Source organism: Delphinapterus leucas, chromosome 13 (genome assembly GCF_059928025.1).
Source record: "Delphinapterus leucas isolate spDelLeu-1000000601 "Yukka" chromosome 13, BTC_Dleu_Yukka2, whole genome shotgun sequence".
In the NCBI taxonomy this organism is placed as follows: domain Eukaryota; kingdom Metazoa; phylum Chordata; class Mammalia; order Artiodactyla; family Monodontidae; genus Delphinapterus; species Delphinapterus leucas.
Window position 1 is genome coordinate 59,203,719 of NC_143141.1, and position 14,317 is coordinate 59,218,035.

General features: G+C 36.7%; 1 protein-coding gene across 8 annotated transcripts in view; it reads left to right on the forward strand.

The window, feature by feature from the left end:
• Window positions 1–14,317, forward strand: part of THADA (THADA armadillo repeat containing) — a 312,971-nt gene that overhangs the window by 86,571 nt on the left and 212,083 nt on the right. For all 8 annotated transcript variants that reach the window (XR_016395456.1, XR_002644568.3, XR_016395457.1 and 5 more), the window contains 2 exons: window positions 982–1,104; window positions 8,173–8,264. Coding sequence is in view for 5 of the 8 variants with exons in the window: in XM_022573955.3 (XP_022429663.2) it covers window positions 982–1,104; window positions 8,173–8,264 (215 nt within the window). In the remaining 3 variants the exon portion in view is untranslated. The remainder of the gene's footprint in view (window positions 1–981; window positions 1,105–8,172; window positions 8,265–14,317) is intronic.

A 14,317-nucleotide genomic window follows, 5' to 3' on the forward strand; every position in this document is an offset into this window, starting at 1 on the left:
CTCTTTGGTATTCATGATATTGCTTATTTTCTTCTCTTCTTGGTTAGTCTCATCAGAGGTTTGTTTCTATTTCAAAGAATCACCTTTCGGTTTTGTTAATGCTCATAGTTATGTCATTGACGTTTTAAAATTTTCTCCTCTTTTAAATTTCCTTTCTCTCTTTTGAGTTTATTGTTCTTTTTCTGTCATCTTAATTGGACGTTTTTTCCAATTCATTTTTTTATTAAAGTATAGTTGATTTACAGTGTTGTGTTAATTTCTGCTCTATAGCAGTGATTCAGTTATACATATATATGCATTCTTTTTTATCTTCTTTTCTATTATGGTTTATCACAGAATATTGAATATAGTCCCCGTGCTATACAGTAGGACCTTGTTTTTATCCATTCTGTATGTAATGGTTTGCCTTTTTTTAAAATAGATGCCATTTAAGGTGTACATTTCTTTTATGTTCCACTTAAATGCATCGCACAAGTGTCAGTGTGTAGCATCATCATTATTGTTCAGCTCTAAATATTAAAAATTGTTTTCTTTGACCCGTGTTTTAAAATGTGTCAGTTTTAAAAGTGTGTAAAGAAACTGATTCCTAACTTAATTCCACTGTGATCAGAGCATAATCTGTAAGAAATTAATTTTTTGGTGTTTGTTGAGGCTTTGTGGCTAGGTTTGAGGTCATTTTAAAAAATAAACGTTTCATGTGTGCTTGAAAAGAATGTATTGTCTCTATTTGCTAGGTGCAGGATTCTACATAGGTCCATTGGATCAAACTTTTGTATTGCATTGTTCAAATCTTGCTAACTTAAGAAAATTGATTTATCAATCATTAGGCATGTTTTATTAAAATCTATTTTATTTGTGAATTATCCATTTCTTCTTGTAATTTGGTAATTTTTTTGTTTGGAGGCTATGCTACTGGATATGTACAGATTTGGAATTACCACAGTCTTCAACCTACAACTGATTTTGAACTTTTTATTCTAGGTTCATGCTTTAAATATCCTTAGAGCCTTGTTCAGAGATACACGTCTGGGAGAAATTATTATCCCTTACATTGCCGATGGAGCTAAGGCTGCAATTCTGGGCTTTACATCACCAGTCTGGGCAGTAAGTGCATTTGCTATTTATTTTCATTGACTTAATTATACCTCTGAGTAGGTTTTAATAAACTAACCTTTCACTGGATGATACAAAATATGTACTGCATTTTATTAAGGAGTTACTCCAAGGGATAAATCCTTGGATCAAGCTACATTTTGACCCTTGGTATTTTATGGTTACATTCTGTCTCCTTTGTTGGCTTATTAGCCATAACTCTTTGTTTTCTTATTTTAGTATTTGCTTTAGAGTTTATAGTATATATCTTTAACATCACAGTCTGCCCTCAAGTAATATTTTACCATCTTAAAGTATAAGAACCCAGCAATATGTACTCCCATTTCTCTCCTCCCAATCTTTGTGCTTTTATTATACATTTTACTTTTATGTATATTGTAAACCCACCCTACATTGTTATTATTTTTGTTTAAACTGTCAATTATCTTTATTTAAAAACTGACCATTTAAACTATTTTTAAGTATACAATTCAGTGGCATTGAAAACATTCACAGTGTTGTGCAGTCATCACCACTCTCCATTTTCAGAACTTCTTCATCTTCCCAAACAGAAACTGTACCCATTAAATAGTAACTCCCCACATCCCTCTTCCCCCAGTCCCTGGTAACCTCTCTTCTTTTTGTCTCTATGAATTTGCCTATTCTAGGTACCTCATGTAAGTGGAATCATATATTTGTCCTTTCATGTCTGGATTGTTTCATTTAGCATAGTGTTTTTAGGGTTCATCCATGTTGTAGCATGTATCATAATTTCATTCCTTTTTAAGGCTGAATGAAATTCCATCATATGGGTATATGACATTTTGTTTATTCTTTCATCTGTTGATGGACACTTAAGCTGTTTCTTTTTGTTTAGGGTGAATAATGCTGCAGTGAACATTGGTGTACAAGTATCTGAGTTCCTGCTTTCAATTCATTTGTGTATATCATATAGTAATTCTGCATTTAATTTTTTGAGGAACTGTCAAACTGTGTTCCACAGTGGCAGCACCATTTTATACTCCCATTAGAGTTCCATTTTCTTCACATCCTCGCCGGCACTTGTTATTTTCTATTTTTTTGGTAACAGCCATCTTAACAGGTGTGAAGTGGTATCTCATTTGATGTTTTGATTGCACTTGATGTTGAGCTGGAAGGAGAATGACTCTGAGTATCTGAATGTGTCTGTTGTGGGCTCTGGGTATCAGTGTATTGAGGGAATGCTGGAAATATACATATGAAAAGGTGAACAAAACAGACGCAAAACATGAAAATGGGGGAGGTTAAATGCTGAGTCACTTTTTTTGTTTTCTTTTGTTTTTTGCAATATGATTACTGTCCAGAAACTTCTTGATTCAGAACTCTAAGATTGTGGGCAATACCCAGTACAGTTTTCAGATTAAAGAAAGTAAACTTTCACTTTTTTAAAATAATTCCTGGGAGAAACACCATGATTTTATTGTTTTTTCTACATCATTGTGCCTTCTAGAATAAAGGAGACTAACCTATGGTTTGTAGGCACTTGACTGTAGTGTTAAAAAAAAGAAAGACTGGCAAAGGGAGAGGAGAAAAGAAGCTAGACCTTAATATATTACCTGCAGAATGGAGAATTTACTAGAAAGGCAGGCTTTCCAGTTAGTGAGCTGCACAAACCAATTCATAACTCTCTGATGAGCCTCTAATTGACAGTCAGTATATTGCAGTGGAGCCCAAGGCACAGACTCCCAACGTAAAGAGGAATCCTCAAGATTGCCAACTGTTGCCTGGAAAATCGTACATCTTCCTGTAAGAAAGATAAATGTCTGAAATTCTGTCTAGGAGCATTGCCTAACTACTCCTGAGGACACGGTGTTTACCTTTTACATTTACAGGAAAACGGAGCAATACCTGTATACCGTCAGGAGAGGTAGGTAGGAATGTGGCTTCACCATCAGGAAGAGTAGAGATCATAAAGCTGATTGCCAGAAATGTCAGTATTGTTTTCTTTAAGCCACTCATTCCAGATGAACAGAGAAATGTTCTCTATGAAAGGGCTTTCGGAGAGTGAAACCTGGTGACTTTTCCAACTTTAGGAAAACTGAAAGTATCAGAAATGAATGGATCTTTTTTTTTTTAAGTCTTTTTTGGAGACCTTTTAAACAGTAACACATGGGCACTGCAGAAAGTCTGAAAATACAAGCATAAAAGGAAAAGTCACCGGTTTAACTACCATACAGATATAATAATCTTTAGCATTCGAATGTATTTTCTTTCTCTTTTTTCTATGTGGCTTTTATGTGTGTGTAGTACTCATATGCACACATAATCTATAAAAGCCTGCACAAATATATATAAGTGCTTATGTATAGTTTTATTTGGGGGGAATCTTCCCTTTTAACACGTGTTTTAAAGGAATCTTTTTTGTTTCTATTCAGTTTGTTTGCTTTACCAGAGAAAATAAACATCACAGCTATAATGATCCATACTCTGACTTAAATATATCAATTGTTCTGTTTCCTTCCTTATAAAAACCTAATCTATGTTATGCCAGAACCATGTCAACATACTCAATGAATGTGAAGAAGTCTTCATTTTACATAACAATTAACCATAGCATTCTGTGTGAAGTTGTTTAAAGAGTGGTTTTTCCTGACTGTGTGTGAAATATGGTTTGATTTACAGAAATCTGATTTGTACACATCTTCTCAGGAATATATCTTGTACTTAAAGGTGACTCCATCTGTACTTTTGGCTTAATTGTTTTTCCTGGTAAGTTAGAGAAAAAAAAAAGTAAAATAAGCTTAATTTTAATTTTGCAGTAAAGGAACATTTTCCAGGAAGCATTCATGTGTATACTTAATAGTTTGTACAGAGTCCTCAATCTTTGTATTGAGACCACACAGATCTCTCAATCTTTGCCACCTATTAGGCATTTTTAAAAGCCAGGGGAAATGTATTGTTGTAAATATATATAAAACATTAGGCATACCTCCTGGTTACAGACAATATTAAACACTAGAAATACAAGGATGAGTAAGACAATCATAATAGTGACTGTCTTATTGACTATTTTCCATGTGCTTGGTATCATTTACATTGATTAGCTCAGTTCATGCTCAGAGCAGTCCTGCTAGGTAGATTCTGTTATTAGAATCCCCATTTTACAGATAAAGAGAGGAGAGAGGAGAAATAACTTTGTCCAAGGACATAGAACTATTATTTGTGTGATTCTAGAATCTGTGCTATTATCGGGGAAAGCCTTGGGTATTATAGGAATACGGCGAAGGTGTATCTTACTCACCTTGTAGGGTTTTGACCCTGTCCTTAGAAAACAGAGCTGGAGGTATAGCCTGGACACCCAGGCTATAAGGTTTTATTGAATGGTACAAACGTACAGCAGCAGGAATGAAGGAAAAAGGGAAGTGAGGCAAGAAAAGAGAAGAGACATTATCAAGCAGGTGTTGTAGGTTAACTTGCAGGAAAACTGAGCTGCTTGTCTGGTCATGTGGTGTATCTTCTAGCCAGGCCATGTGAAACTACCGACCCTGGGAACAGTCCTACCTTCTCTCTCTTACTGGTCAAAGTTCACCCCTTGGGGCATTAACACAACTTGCGCAGGTGTTGACACAACCCTTGGGCAGCTGCTAGAGAAGCCAGATCCCATGCCCTATGATGTAGTATCTCATCTGAATCTGGAAATGGCTGGATGAGCCACAGTCACCATTGGTGTCTGGGGTTTGACACTTGGCTTCCACTGCTGTTGAAAAACCCTACATGAGAGAGTTTCACCGTAGGGGGATGATGGGCTTTGACTGATGTAGTGAAAAGTGAAGGCTCGATTGTGAGGTGGCAGGAGGGAAGGCGGAAGACCAATCAGGAAGCCATTGTAATAGTTCTGCCAAGTGATGATAGTGGCTCAGAATAGAGAAATATTAATAAAGATGGTGACAAGTGATAATTGGGCTTCCCTGGTGGCGCAGTGGTTGGGAGACTGCCTGCCGATGCAGGGGACGCGGGTTCATGCCCTGGTCCGGGAGGATCCCACATGCCGCGGAGCGGCTGGGCCCGTGGGCCATGGCCGCTGGGCCTGCGCGTCCAGAGCCTGTGCTCCACAGCAGGAGAGGCCACAACAGTGAGAGGCCTGCATACCGCAAAAAAAAAAAAAAAAAAAAAGATGCTTAACATCATTCATTATCAGGAAAACACAAATCAAAACCACAATGAGATAACCATTTCATATCCAGTGGGATAGCTATAATTTAAAAGGTGGACCCCAACAGTTATTGGGGAGGATTTGGAGAACTGGTGAAAATGGAACTCTCGTACAGTGCTGATAAGGATGTAAATGGTACTGCCACTTTGGCAGTTTCTCTAAAGGTTAACATAGAGTTACCATGTGACCCAGCAGATTCACTTCTTGGTATATACCCAAGAAAAGTGAAAACATGTTCACACAAAAACTTGTATGTGAGTGTTCATAGCACCATTATCCATAATAGCCAAAAAGTGGAAACAACCCAGTGTTCATCAAATGATGAGTAGATTTTTTTAATGTGGTATATCCATTCAGTGGAATATTATTCAGCCATAAAAAGGAATGGCATACTGATACATGCTACAACATGGGTGAACCTTGAGAATGAAAGCCAAATGAAAGAAGCCAGACGTAAAAGGCTGCATGTCACGTGATCTCATGAATATGAAACATCCAGAATAGGCAAATCCCTAGAGACAGAAAGTAGATTAGTACTTGCCTAGTGAGGGAGAATAGGAAATGACTGTTAATGTGTATAGGGTTTCATTCTGGAGTCATGAAAATATTCTGGAATTAGGTAGTGGTGATAGTTTCCTACTTTGTGAACATAGTAAAAACCACTGAATAGTACCTTTAAGATGGTGAATTTTATGGTATGTGAATTATATCTCAATAACAGGAAAATTAATTTTTTAAAATGTCTTAAAAGTTTATCATTTGGTCACCTTTGGAGGTTACTATGACATGAACTCATTCTGCACACTGGTAAATTTATGGAAATAATTCTGTACTAACTGATAACAGAATGACCAAATAGCTCATGAAGGAAAGCTTTTTTTTTTTATGGTAGTTTTTCTGAAAATTGTAACTAATTAATGGTAGAATATCACTAATTTGCTATACCTACTGGAATAAGTAATGATAATCACTGGCTACTAATGAGGGAACTTGATGAATGGATCAAGCTGGTAATCTGTTTGATCCATCTTAACATTACTAAAAGACATTATGTGTCTCCTGCCTTCAGTCTATCAAATCAAACAAGGGAGTTTTCTTTCTTGGTTGGGGTGGCGGATGGGTGCCCATTCACTTTGTAGAACAGTCCTCTACAGTTTTGATAAGGTATGCCTCAGCAGGCATCCTCTTTCATTTCCAGACACTCCTGTTTTAAGTTTACTGCTTCTGGCAGTCTTTGCCAGAAAGTTTGGTTTAGGGCAAGATGGAGTTTGTGTTTTGATTTTTCTTTTCTTTTTATATTTTTGTATGATTCTTGAGAGACGATAGGGTCCTGGATGACGTTACCAAGTCATCTTGAACCTAAGGAGTCTTTGGGAACCAAGTCAATGGCCTAGGTGAGAGATAATCAAGACCTGAGCTAGGACAGAGGCGATGTTGATAGAGTAACAGGACAGTGATGGGTTTGGGGATATTAGGCAAGGCACACAGTAGGGACTTCATTAATGTTTGTTAACTGTTGAATGGACATAAGTGAGTTTGTCCAATTTTAGGGTTTTATTACAATTATGGTATGAATTGTGCCAGTGTATCTGTGGTCCATTTCAAGAGTTACCACACATAAATTGAGTCAGTCATGTGCTTCTAGAGGAGAGGTTGCAAACTGGTGGCTGATAGGTCAAATCTGGCCCACAACTGTGTTTTATTTGGCTTCCACAATAGTTTTTTTTTCCTTTAATTTGTTGCCAACTTCTCAAAATAGATTTCACATAAAAGTTGGGGTTTCTGGCTTCTCTTGAAAAAGCAGAAGATCTGGCAACACTGGGCTTACATTCCCCTCAAGGCAGCAACTTCAGCTGAAGCTGAATAGTGACTGCATTATACCCAGTCCTCTGCTGCCTCTGTCACTCACTGTCCTTATGGGCATTTGAGTTGTGATCCTTACTGCAGTAGTTTCAGGAAGCTATCTTCTAAATCCTACACTGTTACTTTTAACTACCTTTTCTCTTATATTGCTATTTAACACACCATATGACTCCTATCTAATTAGAATATAAGCTCTGTGTTAGCAGTAAGTGTGTGTGTTCTATTTCTGGACATTCTCCATGGGGTTGGTATAGGGCCTTACACACTATAGGGAAGTCAGTATATATTTATACATCTCTACTCTGATTTGGCAAGGTAATTGAGGAAGCCCAATATCCCATGGCTTTCAAGACATTTTTATGATGTAGGAAAGCGTCTTGACACATTGGTTTGGAAATAGATCTGCTTTATTATTACCATTTGAAGAAATGATTCATGTTTATAGTTTTTTCTTCTTATTTCTGTGAACCAGTTGCCTCAGATAATCTTAGGGTTAAAATTACTTAGGTTACTGCAGTTGTGTGGTTAATAACATTTTGTATATGATATTAAATATTTTCTTGGCCATGTTAATAATGTGGATCCTTTGAGTTAGGTCTGATAAGTATTTTCTCATAGGTAAATGATTACAGAAAATAAAAGGAAAGAGCTGAGCTCTTTCTTGGGATATTCATCATCAGAAATGATGTGGGAAAATGAATTTATTGTTTCTTTTTAAGTGTTATTTAATGATACAAGTACAAAGGGATAATGAAAACAGTTGGTGGTAATATTAGAAGTATAGGAAAAAGCTGTGTTGTGTGCATGTGGTTGGACGGTAGACCTCAGTTTAAGAGGAAGTCATTGAGGTAATTACTATAAAGTTATTGAAAATTGTCTACTTTTATGGACATAAACCACATCTTCCTTAGCCCCACACTAGGCAATCGGGTAATGATTTTGAATGTCTAGTTTGAACATTGTAAATGTTGGTTTCATGCCATGAATATTTCTTAACCTTTATTGTGTATTTATTTTTACATTAGGTGAGAAATTCATCCACACTTCTCTTCAGTACGTTGATCACAAGAATATTTGGAGTTAAAAGGGGAAAGGATGAACTTTCCAAAAAAAATAGGTAAGCTTCATCTAACGCTAACTTTACTTTTTTACAAAATATTGTCCTGGGGCTTCCCTGGTGGCACAGTGGTTGAGAGTCTGCCTGCCGATGGAGGGGACACGGGTTCGTGCCCCGGTCCGGGAAGATCCCACATGCCGCGGAGCGGCTGGGCCCGTGAGCCATGGCCACAGGGCCTGCGCGTCCGGAGCTCCGCAATGGGAGAGGCCACAACAGTGAGAGGCCCGTGTACGGCCAAAAAAAAAAAAATTGTCCTGGCCAAAAATAATTTTTGGAATTTTGCTTACTTTTATAGATTCATCTAGAGCATAAAACTATAAAAATATTATGGTAAATTAACCTATGCTGCCAAATTCTAATCCCTTGGGCAAAAATATCTACTGTTTAATAAGTGGACCTTTCAAAGCAGCAAAAATATATATATCAGAGTAGCAAGGGCTGAAATGTAGAGCTTGTTTCTCAGTGCAACAGCTAAAGTTCGTTTTTTCGTTTTGTTTTGTTTTTGATTTACATCTTCTTCATGTATTCCTGAAATGTCCTATATTGCTTTTTCTTGATGTGTCATCAGGTACTAGCTTGTGCAATATCTTTGTTTTTATAGTAACTGGAAGTTTAAATGTTTATAGTACACTCATCGGGACATGTCCCAGATTACTTTTACATTAACCTCTAACCAAGGGGAGCAGTTACGGATGTTGGTCACACAGAATAAACAATGCTTTTTACTTTTAGGTCTTCGGTGTTATGTTTACTCTCTCAGACATTTTCCTCTTAAGGTTTTTTTTAATGTCTGAGAAAAAAACTTACTGAAATATTTTGATAATGAGTAATTTTTAGATACAATGCACAAGTTCTATTTGTTGGTTTTTAAAGAAGAGACGCTTTGAATAGCTGTTTCTTTAGCACTTAGGAGGGTTCAGTGTTAGTCTAGTGGCTTGCAGTTGTTAACACTAGATGTCACTGTCGCTGCATGCTTAATCATTTCTTAACTTCATTTACTATATCTGATTTGGCCCAGTGGTCTTTCTCTTGATGCTCTAGAGATAAATCAGGCCCTATTCCTCTCCTGCCTAAAAAAGTTGATGATCACACTTTTAAGTCAGGTTTTAAGCTCTTGTTTATTAAAATATATTTTCTTGTGATGGAACTAAGTCTTAGGAATGAGAAAATATCATGAAATAATTTTATGATGTACCGTTGGTAAATCTAATGAAATCTACTGGTAGTTCTGAATTGTTATTTAAATTGCTATTTATCACCCTATAAAATTCAATAAATATTTAAATAGAAAGCAGTTGGCTGGAAGTGTGAATTCCTTGAGTATACTAAGGAAATACTAGAGAGTTGTTTTTTTTTTAGCTGAGTTGTATTTCTAATGATGATAACATTATTCCTTTGAAAGGTTGATTGTAATTTTTACTATTTAGCTGGTTCCTAAATAAATTCTTCTTGTCACTAGTTTGAAATCACTAATACTTGTTTCTTTTTAGCTTTGCTTATTTTGTTAATAATTCAATAAAGTGCTAAGGTTTAAAACGGTTTGGTCATATTATAAGGCCATGATAAATAGTGCATAAATAAAATATGATATGAGGTTATCAAACAAGTGAAATTAATGTTTAAAACTGAACTCGAAAATGAAGAAATGCTTTTTTTCCTTTTACTTTTTATGAAGTGAGTGATTCTTGGATGTGTATACAAATTTTACTTTATACAGGAGAAAATGATCAGATTCATTTTATGTAGGCTGCATCTGAAGGAGGGTGGAAGAATAGCACAATGAAACCACACCGTTGTAATCTCTTTGCCACAGCTTGCTGATGTGAACGTCCATTATAAATTCATTCCTCTTAAATAGGAAAGGTTACAAAATATATAACTTTCTTAGAAAGAGGGAAATAGAATATTCATATAATTGTTTTGAATAAAGCTGAAAAGTGAAATGAAAGTATTAAAAAGTTAATTATTTTTAATGTGATAAGCATTTTTGGTAAGAGTTTTTATTTCAATAACCTGAAGGTTGGTATATGTCATTATATATACAAGGCTTCTGTTCTTTGTTTAACCCTTAAAGAGTATACTCGGCAGGACCCACTAGATATGCTCTGCAAAACCTTTAGTGTCTTAAACTTGCCATTATTTGTAATGATTCTTCTAGCTGTAGTTTGTTTAATTATGTCACTTTTGGATGAAATATTTATTTACCTGCCCACTACAATATTAACTCCCTGTGGGCAGAACCTTTTGCTTCTATTCTGTGTATATATCATGGGCGCTGTAAGAATGCTAGTAATAATGATGTCTCGTTGGTTGGTTACTCAACCATCGAATAACTAAACTCAGCCAATGAGACCTCATAGGCCAGTGAAGTCTACTTTCACAGCCACAGATTGTTCTGCGCACAGTCTTACAAATGTGTGGTCTTGATCAGAAGGGAACTGGACAGAAAAAGAACATCTGCCTTTCCCATCGAGTGGAAAAAAAGTCTATCCTGGAGTAAACAGACTTGGTTTCTAAGCATTTTGCTACCACTGGAGATGACCTTAATAGACTCCCTTACTCGCTTTGCACTTCAATTTCTCCATCTATAGACCAGGAATAATAAGATCTGTGTTCTGTACTCATAGGGCTATAGGGAGAATAAAACAAACTAGTAACAGTTCATTTTCTTTTAAAATATTGGAAGTCCTATGCAATTAGAGATGTAGTTTGCTTTTTCTCTGTTACCACTTCTATTATTGTATTCATCTCATTGTCTTACAGTTCCCCTGTGCTTTTGGAGTACAGGGTCAGTAACTTATCCTTATTTTTGTATACCTGGTGCCTAGCATAGTGTCTGGCATGTAATGGCCAGAAATACTTGCTTACTGAATAAGCAAATTTTGTTACTAGATGAGAGATGAGAAATCTGGTTTCTCCTCCTGGCTTTGTTGCCATAGACCTGCCATAACCAACTGAAACAAATTAGTTAACCTGTCTGGGCCTTGGTTTTCTCCTCTAAGATAAGAGATTTGGACTATCCTTGAAGTCTCTTTATTTCTATCAAATACTAAGCTAATTAAAAAAAAATATATATATATATACTAAGCTAGGCTTTACGTAATTGTTACTAGAATTATGAGTTTGGTGAACTGCTATGTTCCCGGTGCCTAGAACACAACAGTACCTGCTTGGTAGTAGGGACAAGAAGTTCCCGTTTCATGTATAAAGAAAAGAGCAGAGGTTCTGCATCCCCATTTATAAGTATATAGAGTATGCTTGAAATGATTGAACTCTAGAGCTCACTAGCCTTGTTCTAGATGTGTCTTTTGGATTATGAAGAATGAGAAAACATGTTTTACTTGTTTGTTTTAAATAATGGTATTACATTTAAATTTTCTAAAGCTCCTTTCCTTTCTATTTATTACCCCCGGACTGACTTGGCCCGACAGAATGAGTAATTGATCCTTTGTATTGATAGAATCAGAAGCTACTCAGCTCTGTGATGTGGGGAGTGTGCCGGGCATTCCAAAATAGCCTCCATCTGCACTGTGAGTGGGCTCACCTTGGTAGTTCCTCATTCCTTACAGGGCAGGAGCTAAACCAGTGTGATCTTTAACTGTAGGTCTTTCCCTTTAGCCCCTTTGTGTATTAACCTTCAACTGTTCTATTCCCAGGTAAAGGACAAATATCAATATACATGTAGTAGTCTGAAAAGCTTTATTTTAGACTTTGCCAAAGCTTCATACAGGTGCTCAGTGTACAGAGTGTTCTATAGCTCTTGCTCTCTCTTCATTTTAAATCAGTCAGCCAATAAGAATTCGTAAGCATTTGTCATGAACTCAATATTGACACAGTAGAGGAGTCCATGAGAAATATAAAAGGTGGACCTTGTTCAAGGAGCTTACGTTTCAGCTCGGGAAACGAGAATTGTCATCTGCTGTGAAGCAGATACAAATAGAAGACAGCATACAGTGATCAGCTACACAATGTGGTCTGATTAATGGCTGCGTTAGAAATTCACTGGTGGGAGAGTTGAGTGGAGCACCTGGGGGGACTGTGATTCTTGTAAAGCTTTGGGGAACATGGAAACAGGTAGGTTGAAAAAGAGGAACAAAAGAATAATCTTGTTTTCAGTGTTAAGTACAATCTCAATTCTGTCTTGTTAGAGAGAGCTCATATTCAAATTAATAGCCTAGGATGATTCAATACAGTTTAAGAGGAAAATGTTTGTAAAAGGATCACCAGGTCTAAGTAAAATTATTTATAATGACTATGTTAGGAGATGTTAAATTGTATTTGTTTTATTTTCCTGGGTATAAATAACAGAGAATTGCTTTAGTTATTTCCCTTAACATCTTAGTGGTGTAGGTCTGGAAGGATCCTCTGAGGGACATCTAGTCTAGTCTAGCCCCTTGCTTAGAGACAGATTTTGAAGCAGTTTCCAGACAGATTGGCTTCTCTCCTGTTCTTCATGTTTTCTAGGAAAAGAGATTCCACAAGTTTTTGTGGTTACCCACTCCATTGTTTAGGAAAGAATTGGATTCTCAAAACTAAAATTGGGAGCTGTAGGGCAACTAGGTTTTTAAATTTTAGAGAATGTAATTATTAGAATTCAGAATAGCTTATTTGCTTTGAACTACATAGTAGTTTGTAGCAAGTGCCTATTTGGCCAAACTGAAGATCAGAATTTTCTTTTGACTGTGGCCAGGATAACCTTAACATCCTCAGACCCAGTGGGTTCTCGTCTTCTCCACTTAGCAAGCATTTATATTGCATTTTCACTCTGGGCCCTCTGCTGGGCACTGGGATCCAAAGATGAATCAGACATACTCTTGGCCCTAGGGAAACTGACAGTCTAATGAAGAATATGGCAGTTACCTGTGGCGCTAGAGTCTCTATTCCACTTGTGTAAAAGGAATGGAGAAGTGAAGGGAGATGGCATATCCTTAGCGCCTACTTGCTTGCTTGGCATGTGCCAAATTCTTTATAAGTGTCTATTTCAGCCTTCATCACAGCCCTGCAGAGTAGATAGAGTCTTTCTAATTTCACACAGGAATAAACTAGGGTTGGTGAGATTGAGCTATTTGCCCGAGGTCATACAGCCAGAAAGTGGTAGAACTAGAACCCAAATCCAGCTACATCTGCAGAGCACATGCGGATTTATCCACCGGCACACACAGCCCCTTATGAGCAGTGAGTCATTTTTGAGAGTGTGGCTTTAGATTTTACATCCTGAGACTGTGGGAAATGAGGCACTTCACCAAAGTCTCAGTGTGGAGCCGGGACTCTCACATCTGCCATGTGGCAAGTTGATTTTAAGACCTTTTCATTACCCCCAGTAGGATATCAGTGTGGCCAGTGAGCCATTTATTTACCTACAAAACTCTGGTATTTGATGATAGTTTGGTGCCGTGCTATGGGGAGAGGATTTGGGGGGTTTGTGATCATCTTTTTCTATTGTATGATGTCTTTTAGGCTTAACCTAATGTTTTTCCAAATCTCTGCTTACATTTTTCATTCATATATTTAATGATTATTATAATAATAACCATTATTATATTAGTTTTTATATTTGAGAGGACATAAGCCATCCAGTCCCATTCTCATTTTGCAGATGTGAATATTGAGGTGCTCAAGGTCACACAGCTAGTGCTGGAAATAAAGTTAATGGTTACTTTTAGCTCACAGTAAGCTCAACTAGAACATTTAAAAATTTTAGCTGATTATTTATAAATGGAGTTTCTATTAGCAACAATAATACTAGTTTGGATTCAAATAATTTGAAATTAAGCTAAGAGCCCCAGTGTTTTGATACGGTCTGGAGGTATCATTCATGCATTTTCCACAGTTGTTTACAGAACATTCAATCTGGTTCTTTAGGCAGAGTAGGTAAATGTGTATTCTTGGAGACTGAGAAGTTAAGTACAAGTCTTGTGTAACTCTTGTTGAGAAGTTCTTAAAATCAGAATTAAGTCTATTCTGACACTTTGGCCTACTGGAGAGTTTCATGTTTCAAGTTTTTGTTCATTCTTAGGTTCATGGATCACAGGTAGGAAAACCACAAATAAAAA